Source organism: Ictalurus furcatus, chromosome 21 (genome assembly GCF_023375685.1).
Source record: "Ictalurus furcatus strain D&B chromosome 21, Billie_1.0, whole genome shotgun sequence".
Classification (NCBI taxonomy): domain Eukaryota; kingdom Metazoa; phylum Chordata; class Actinopteri; order Siluriformes; family Ictaluridae; genus Ictalurus; species Ictalurus furcatus.
The window spans coordinates 11348599-11358543 of NC_071275.1; the positions used below are offsets into that span (position 1 = coordinate 11348599).

A 9945-nucleotide genomic window follows, 5' to 3' on the forward strand; every position below is an offset into this window, starting at 1 on the left:
AACTTAACCAACAGTGTTTAACAAATTCAAACAGAAGCAAGGTACTGTATAAACAAGAAAAACACCACACTGGATTATTAGCTCATTTCATTTTATATTATTATATTCTCAAGAGGCCACGTAAAAAAAAAAAAAATATATATATATATATATATATATATATATATATATATATATATATAAAACATCTCAATAATTCAAAATGATTCAATATGGATATAAAAAAAGAAGTAAGGAAAGGTATGAAGTTTGAGTGCAATCACAGAGCTTTACAGAGACCAGATATAAAACTGAATAATTATATCAAATTAAACTGTTTAAACACAAACACATCAAATAAATGTCAGTGTTGTAAGAACACTTCTGTATACTTTTTCAACTGAAAAAAAAACCCCACAGAGCATAATTTCTGCACAGACTGGGATTTCAAATAACACTAAAGTGAGTCACTTTATGCAAATGACTTTAGACTTCCAGGCTTTAAATGCGAACTGGTTTGACAGCAAGCTTTAAACAGAAATTCTGTAGGAAAAAGAGAACCATGTGTGTAAACGGTACAGAGTCGAGGTGAAGAGTAAACAGGAGGAAGGAGATGCGAGGAGATATGAGGATCATGTTGTGTTCACTTGGTCACGGGTGGGTAGTTGAGTGTGAGCAGCGTCATACTGTGTAGTAAGAGTGAGATTTCTGATTCTGTGGAGTGAGAACGAACAAAAACCTTCAGGAAAATCAGCAAATAGATCAGAATAAAGCTGTTTTTATTGAAACATGCTCTAATGTGTATTTCATCAGGTATAAAATAAAGAAAGATGTTTAATTCCTGAATGATTAGGTCTTTAATGACAGAGATACTTGGTCACTGCTGTGTGCTGATTAATCCCTTTTATACGCTGAACGACTCTAGTGCTCAGTAATTAAGTGTAAAATCAGTGACAAATTATTTATGAATCAATGAGAAATCAGTTTGAAATCGGTGACGAATCTGTAATGAATCAGCAACAAAAACAGCAACAAATCAGTGACGACGTTTATGGTCTACTGTGTATTCATGTTGCAGCCATATTCCAGATAAGATGTTTATATGCATACAGGCATCGGAATATTCCTGTATACATGGTTGTTATAAGTATGACCATCTACATACATGCTTTTCCTTTCCACTGCGTTATTTCCTGGGAGATTCAAAATGCTGCCGCTGCTACCCACAATTCCTTGTGGAATGAGCATGTGCCTGTATCTCCTTTTCAGTGGATTATCTGAATAAGGTGTTTACATGCAACAAATTTTCCCATGAAAATAGGCAGATTCCACAATGTGAATCAGAATTCAGGGAATAAAAATATCATCTTAATGTGAATCGTGCAATCGGACTGTGTTGTTTACCTGACTTAATAATAATTAGAATATCGCCAAATTCTGATTTTAAACACAGTCACTGAGAAATCAGTGAAGAATCATCTAGAAATCAGTTATGAACCAGTGACTGAGTCAAGAGATTGACTCAAATGACTTGAGTCGCTAAACAGACTCAGATTTCTATGCTAGAGAAACATTTTACTCATTCAAAACTCGTTATTCAATAAATCAGATACTGTATATGCATATATCCCGTGATAGATGACTATAAATTATATATATATTTTTAAATTTTTTTTACAATTCTTGTAATTGTGTATATGAACTCAAGCCAGTGTTCTCACTGGAACATCATCGATTTTTAGAAAACACTAGAACCGTCTGTATTACCCATAATCCACATGAGGTGTATGTTAGTATTAAATGAGTCAATTTACAAATGCACCTTTTATTTTAAGCCAGTTGTTGCTGGACTCTATTACTGGGTGTTTAAGGAGCAAATATATAAATAAGACTGACCTTTGATATTTGAGGAGAGCTCCAGCCACTGATGAAGCCACTCTTTACACTGACTGGAGGTCAATCGGCTGGGGTTCAGCCCCCGGAGGTCACACGCCTAGCAAGCGAATATCAAAGTTACTCTCAAATAAAGAAATGACTCTGAGCTGATGTGAGAGGATATTAAACCTACGAGACCTAATGCAGTCTAAGTATATTAATATACAGCTATTTGCAAAAATAACAGACATTGTTTGTTATATTTCTATGTAAAGAATGTAACGCAGAATTGCTATGCACTGCACTGATTTACAGCATAAAACCTAGCAAACGTAAGATTTATTTAAATCGGCGACATAGTATAGTAAATATGATGTGATGTAGAGCAGTTTCAATACAATACAATGCAATCTTTGAGGAGTGCTAGGCCATGCCTCCTTTTCATCTCGTCATACCCCAGTAGGTTTTGTGTTCATACGCCGTAACTATGGGTGCCAAAACTTTTTTTTAAAACCTTAAAAAAGTCAGACTGCTTATATAGAAACAGAGTTAGAAGTTCAGACTTGTCTCATTTCGTCCTCAGTGAGCTGATCGGGCCCGAGACGCTGCAGGGCACGGTCCAGATACAGCAGGTCCAGGGCTTTGGTGGTGAGCCGCCTCCGCACCAGGAAACTGGGAAACCACACGATTACAGGGACTTGAGAACCTAACAATCTCTAGACAAGAGACAGAAAACATACAGAACAAAAGAGAAAGACAAAAAAAGATTAGATTTTACAGTTTTGCATCACTTCACAATGACTTTCCTTTTATTCTGGTTTATAATAATATCATGATGTTACGTAAGATTTGTTAATCTTCTTATTCATAATGATTCGCAATTTTAAAAAAAAACAAAAAAAAACCCAACATCTATTAAATGTGTTAAAGTGTTTATTCTATTCACTTCCTTGCAATTCCCAGGCAAACTCTGACTCTGAATCACCCATTTCCTCTGATTCATTCATTTTCATTTTTCTCTTAAAAATTTTTTTTTAAACCATGATATTTAACAAAGTAAAACAGGAACTAAGTTGTCTCTCTGACATTGAACGCAACTATAAACTGATATAAAGTATGATGTGCTGTTTATTAATAAATTAAAAAATGTTGAGAATTGGCACATTTCTGTGGTATAATAGGAATAAAACACTTCAGGACGTGCTGCTATAGGAAAGTAATCAGCTTCATGTTAGCAACAGTTACTGCCCTTCATCACGCTACTCCGACATTGATTATTTTCCTTAAACAGAATGATACGGAGTGTTTTATTCCTTACATGTTAGCAATTTAGTATTTGTGTATGAACCATCTTTTTAAATATTCTGATTGATTTGGCATAAAGTGTGAAAAGAATCCGGTGTTAAAAACCCAAACAGGAAGTGTACTGCTGCAGTCCCACTGACCAGATGACGAGGCACCACACACTGCATTCCCAGTGGAGAAGACATGAAGAAGACCTCCCGTACGGCGTGGACCTCAGAGACTCTTGGGTGCGTCCCATCCTGAACCTGCAGAAGAAATGAAACTATGCTCTGTCTGAGTGTTACAGTGACCTTTAACCTGCGATTGCTGTGTTTTCTGGACTGTAAGTAACTTGCAGTTTCGCAATCGATGCCGTTTCTATTATTTTATTGATTTATCATTAAGTCTGCAATATGGGCGGAGCTTGCCTTAAATTTATTCATCCAATCAATGGCAAATTTGATCTCGTGACAGATGATAGATCAGAATTTCAGCTTTCATTTCCTCATATTTACATCTAGACGTGTTAAACAACTTATCAAACATGTGCTCTTTTGTTTGAACCCACCCTTTTTTCATGTGATCAAAAATATTGGAACGTGCGACTGACAGGTGTTTCTTGTTACCCAGGTGTGTCCTGTTAGATCGATTGTTTAAACAATTAATAGAGCTGAACGTCTACTCTTGGTTTGAGCCCTGGGTTTCGCCTGTAAAGACCGCATTTGTTGTTTAAAAAGGATAAACCGACATGAAGATCAGAGAGATGTCTGTGGGAGAAAAGCAAGCCATTTTGAAGCTGAGAAAAGAGGGAAAATCTATCAGAGGCACCGCACAAGCACTGGGCATAGTCAATATAACAATTTGGAACGTCCTGAAAAAGAAAGAACCCACTGGTGTACTGAGCAACCAGACACTGAACGGGTCGGCCAAGGAACACAACAGCAGCTGATGATGGAAAACATACAAAATTGGATCTATCACCCCATATTCGTGTTTCGATCTCAAACGGCAATGTATTTGGTGTATAGCGAAAACAGTAGAATTGACCTTGCTGTTCCAATACTTTCAGAGCGGACTGTATTTAAGAATATATGGCAGTATATATAATGTATCTGATTAAGATGGTAAATATAATTACTTCCTCAGTAAATATACAAGGAATGCATGGTATTACATTCACAATTACAACCAAATACATCACTTATGCTACTAAAAGCAGAAAAATTATTATGTAGGGCTCCCAAGCTACCAGCGGCTTTGTAAGAACACAGAATTTCAAAAATATATGTATGATTAATTATTATTTCTTTTTTGAATTACTTCTGAATATGATTCAGTCCATGATTTCTTCTTAAAAATGGTAAATAATAATAAAATAAAAAATAGTAAAACTGTGTAGGAACCTTGGAGCACAGGTTGAGGAGGCTCCTCTGATGAGACACGCTCACACGTGGCACAGTCAACACCAAGCTGTCCAGGATCTTCGCCTGACACTGAGAACGCTTTATGTGGTCAATCATCTGGAACTTTCTCTGCTGCTGTGACGTCCAGAAATGTCGAAACAAAAGCTGACGTGGAAACAAACACCTGGAGAGTGGAAAAAAAGGAAGTGAGCGCTTTCATAACGCACTCTCGCACCTTAATTAGTGGCGACATGAAGATGCATTTTAATATGGAGCCGTACAACAGTGACACGGGACGCAAGCTCTTTTACTGACGAGAGAAAAGAGGCTTTAATTAAGCTTTACACTACCCAATGTGTCTTTGCGTTGACTCTGAGAGTCGACTCACACATACAAGTACACCTCAAAAAATCTGAATATCGTAGAAAAGTTTGTTGTTCTAATATTTTGAGATAGTGGGTTTTTGATTTCCATGTAAGCTGGTTTCATCAAAATTAAAACAAACAAAAGAAAGCCTTGAATATTTCACTTTATGTGTAATGAGTCTAGAATATCTAAAAGTTCCACTTTTTGAATTCAATTATGGGAAAAAATTTACATTTCCACGATATTCCAATTTTTTTTTTTAGATGCACCTGTATATGAGTAGTTTATTAATTATATGTATTATTTGTTTGTCTGTAGATGTAAACTATGCTGTTACTCTTGAAGTGTAAATTAATCGAATGCTGCCACGTGGAAACTTAAAGTTGCTTGCATTTATTTTTATTTAAGAGTAGTCCTAAAATTAACACCAAAAAAAAAAATAAAATATGAACACCAACTTGAAATTTTAACCCTCTGTATACAAGTAACTAACAAGGGGTGTGTGTGTGTGTGTGTGTGTAGATCACAGATCACAGCAGGCGTGTCATGTAACGAAAAGTGGGTGTCGTCCATAGATAGGAGTGTGAGCCGCGAGTAATCCTGACCATTGTGTGTGTGTGTGTGTGTGTGTGTGTGTGTGCACGTTACAAACAGCTTAGAAACAATATATTCTGAATTAAACACTGATGTATTAACATTGTGTATGGAATTAGGGAATTCTGTAAAAGGCAACTTTTACTGCGTTCTAAAGTAAATATCAGAGCAACTGAGGTTTTTTTTACAAAGATATTATAAAGTTATTACAAAAAGGTCTGTACAATTGCTGTAAAACTCAAGTTCGGACTCTCATAAGCGCTGAGCAGTAGTGAAATTATTGCTTTCCTTTTCTATCTTCTCTCTGTCATACGAAAAGTTTAGATTGTAAAACATACAGTAAAAATGTGTCAGAAAGAGAAACGATAAATAATATATTTGTGAAAAACAATGCAAATTATGTATTAAATAAAAAACACCAAATAAATACAAGAAATTAAAACTATAAGACATTATAAAAAATGGGTTCGTTTTTTTTTTTCTCGTTGTTTGGTCTTTATTTTATATAACACGGACACATGAATCTATATCGTCTACATGTTCACGGTGGAAACGCGTCCGAGTTAGCTGGATCCGATCTGCCATCCCTGGAGAGGCTGATGTCATGTGTGATGAACGCGCTTGGTAAGAAATACATCAGTGTTTTTAAATTTGGCAGCTGTTTAGCTATGAAAACATTCACACACAACTTCACTAAAAAAAAGAAAAAAAAGAAAAACCTCACTCACATCAGGATGAACACGAAGCCGATGGCGAACGGAGGAAGTGATATCACGAGCAGTGGAATGGCTTTAATCATGTCACGTCGAAACTGAAACACAGCGAGAAACAAAAACACTGAACACAGATCAGGAATAAACTGTGTGTGTGTGTGTGTGTGTACGAGGTGAAATAGCTAAAGCTAAATAGCTAAAATTTGGTATGGCAGGATGAATAAAAATCCTCATCAGACATGAAGGAAAAACTTTTTTAAACTGTTCTACAGTACAATAGCTGGACTGAAGTGCTGTTACATAAACCAGAGGTAGAAAAGGAAAAATATAAATATATAATATAAGAGATATACAAGATGGGTGGAAGCACAGTACTGCTATATATGTATTAAAATGAAGATGTGTGCACTTGTTTGTGTGATATAACGCTGTGCATACATCAGCCAGAGGTAACAGTAGTGAAATTGCCAACATACAGAATAAATATAAATAAATACATGGTAATATGGGTGTATTAGCAGGAAAGCAGGAATGCTGCAATAGGTCGCTGTCTTAAGTAAACTGTTGCTATAAATAATATCAGATTAGCATGGGATGATGCAGAAAATGAAATGTCAGATTGCAGTCTCTAGTTTTAATGATCAGGAACAGATGCTGGTTTTAGTATTAATTTAAACACGTTAGTGTTTGAAAAAAGAAAAAGCCCAAAATTTATTTTCATTGATTTGTAGAAGGCGTCTGGGAAACATGAACTTACCAGAATGAGTCTCTTCATTTCTCGATAAGGGAGCTCTCTGTAGTGGATGTTATTAATCCATATGGTCCACTTTATTCTACTAACTTCCTTCACATCTTCTAACAGGAGCCGAAATCCTGAGATTGAACACATCATTGTAAAACAAAATAAACTGAATAAGTGATAATCTATATTTAGATGCAGCGTGTTTCTCTAGTGAAAGATCGTGTATCAGTTTCAATCATGACGATTTTTTTCTGCACAAAATGTCTTCAGGTTAGGACTCAATTTATCATTATTTTTTGTTTTTTTCATTTGAATATTAATGAGGATGTAATGTTTACAGGTCGACCGATATTGTTTTGTTTTTTTATAACCGATACCAATTATTTGCATGATTATGCGCCCGATAACCGATATGCAGAACCAATATTTATTTATTGTTTTACTTCTGTTTTTGACACAATGATAATAACACCACAACTGAACTGAACAAACCGTTTTATTTATAACAATTTTGTCAATTTCACTTCCTCCTTGCATACAAAACAAAACAACTCTTCTTTATTCACCAATAAATAGAGGGGTCTGAAGAGTGCAAAAAAATTTTAAATAAAGTGCACTGTTGCTAAAGTGTCTTTAAAAAAAAAGCTTTGATGAGGTAAACAAACAGGTAAAACAAATAAAGGATTTAAACATAATTCGAACAAATCTAAAAAAAACCCCCCAAAAAACAGATGTGGTCCTGCATGCAATTCTCAAAACGCCCACAAGATGGCGTTATCGGTGGAGTTGATATTAAAAAAACGATATCCGATTATGGAAAAACATATTAAATATCAGGAAAAATATTGGTAAAACCGATTATCGGTCAGTCTGTAGTAATGTTATTCATCCACCCACACAGCTTATTTTATTTTATTTATTCACCTACAGTAATATTATCTATCTCAAATTTCTGTTCACCACAAGTGCTCACTACATAAAGTATAACGTTTTGAAGTTTTAAGATATGTGTAAAGAAAACATGCCATTTATTTCAAGTCGTTCATTTTCATCAAAAGTCATTCTGTCAGCCTGAAGATGAAATGTTGAACGTTTACATTTTCAATCTTCCATTTTTTTTTTTTGCCTGTAATGATAAAATTCAGACACCATTCAAAGATAAAAACTCATTATGACAGCCATGATGCAAAAACATTAACTGTAGTGTTTATCATTCTGGATGAAAAGTCATATAATACTATATTTTAACACGTAGTAAGATCGGTAAGGAATATAATGTTTATAATAACGTGGCCCCTGAATCGTAATCAAATCAAATCACGAGGTATTTAGAGATTCCTACCTCTTTTTTAAATTTCACTGCAGTACAGAAGAGTCAGTGAGAAACTCGCTTGCGGGGCAGAGGCCTGTTTTGTTGAAACGTAATTCCCAAACCTGTATATCGAGCCAGAGAGTCTTTCATAGCATTGGGTTGTTCTTACCTTTCCTCAGGGTGTGGTACAGGATGGAAAACCGAGGAAATCTCTGCTTTAAGAAGCGCTCACATTTTTCATTCACCTTCTGCAGAACTCCCAGTCTGACTGGAGACGTCGAGTAAGGACTAGAAAGGGGAAAAAAGATATTAATAAGTAAATAATAAGCAGCCATCTTCACAGTGATTCTTTGTTCTGCTTTTAATAAATATATTTATTTATTTTATCTTATTGTTCAAAGTTTATTCTATCCTTATGCATTCTATCCTTTTATTCTTCATCTCATTTTGTAAGCTTTATATAAAGTACTTTGAGATTTTGACTCAAAATGAAAGGTGCTACATAAATAAAGTTTATTATTATTATTATTATTATTATTATTATTAAATACACTTGAAAATGTACAATACTATGTCACTATAAAGCTGACAAGTTTACAGGCTCTGCATTTTCAATCATTTGAATAATGATCCTTCAGCAATCAGTCATCAAAGTGTTGGCTTAGGTACCTGATCTTGAATATAACCGAAAATGTAAATAAAGAAAGAAATATAAAATCCAAGCTTAAACCTTTAACCAGCTCACGCCACTGCACTAGTAAACCCATGTGAACGTTTAATGTTAATGATTCAGCAGCATCCTCCCTGTGCAACATCCACTCACACAACACGAGCACGCAAAGAGCAGACATGTTGTGCTTTACACTCATATTTTACCTTAACGGCAAGTTGACCTTCACTATCCATTGCTCATGGATAAAAACAGCTCGTTTGCACAGTCGAAACATGTTTCAAACGCGAAAGTGTTCTTCAAAATTCCTGTTCAACCACCATGACAGATAAAGTGGAATGTCCGGGTTATGGTTGTGTTTTTTTTTCGGGAGCGTTCGAGACACTCAACTTCCACTCGGTTTGCGCAGAGACGAAAGGCTGCGCAGCCGCTATGTACAATTATGGATGTTGTTTTTTTTTATCTTAAAACGACAAGACGCCTTAACACTAAAATATAAACCTACGAACTGTTTATGAATTTCAGTAAATAGTGACATTTATTATTCATATAAAAGTAAAAACAAGCGTCGAATCCTTATTTATCAGTTTAGCCATTTAGCCGTTTAGCCGTTTATTTATTGAAACCCTCTAGCGGCTCTGTGACGCATTGCAGTTTTGTTATATTACAACCGATAGAGGATTATCTCACAAATTTGAAGTAAAATAAAAAATATATATATAAATAAATAAAATAAAACCGGAAGTAAATATTACTTTCTTTTTTTTTTATTTTTTTTTTTTAAAGTTTTAGAATATATTTAATTTATCGACATGGATAAATGGTGTTTATCTTTAATTTATTACTTATAAAAAGTTTATAAAAGTATATGGTTAATGATAAAAAAAAACTTTTTTTTTTTAATTTTACATATTTTAATTTAAGATACAAATATGTAGCCGCTGTTTTCAGATGCCTTAAGCTCTTTTTATTTACTACTACTACTACTACTACTAATCATCATCATC

The 9945-nt window shown here is 34.6% G+C and overlaps 1 protein-coding gene across 1 annotated transcript; it reads right to left on the reverse strand.

Moving 5' to 3' along the window:
- Nucleotides 1-191: 191 nt before the first annotated feature.
- On the reverse strand, nt 192-9635 carry LOC128625303 (LETM1 domain-containing protein 1-like). Its single transcript, XM_053653505.1, has 9 exons — nt 9145-9635; nt 8438-8556; nt 6972-7087; nt 6230-6312; nt 4542-4725; nt 3300-3404; nt 2418-2570; nt 1876-1972; nt 192-693 (listed from the first exon to the last, which is right to left on the reverse strand). Exons 1-9 carry the CDS (start codon nt 9213-9215, stop codon nt 623-625), a joined length of 999 nt encoding a protein of 332 aa, XP_053509480.1. The 5' UTR covers nt 9216-9635; the 3' UTR covers nt 192-622.
- Nucleotides 9636-9945: the final 310 nt, after the last annotated feature.

What these genes read in the sequence shown, in the direction of transcription:
- LOC128625303 (XM_053653505.1), bottom strand. Translation starts at nt 9,215, where the DNA reads ATGTTTCGACTGTGCAAACGAGCTGTTTTTATCCATGAGCAATGGATA. An exon ending in AAATGAAGAGACTCATTCTG is followed by an intron (nt 6,313 to 6,971) that starts GTAAGTTCATGT and finishes GCTGTGTTTCAG; the next exon opens with TTTCGACGTGACATGATTAA. An exon ending in TCCTCAACCTGTGCTCCAAG is followed by an intron (nt 3,405 to 4,541) that starts GTTCCTACACAG and finishes TTTCTTCTGCAG; the next exon opens with GTTCAGGATGGGACGCACCC.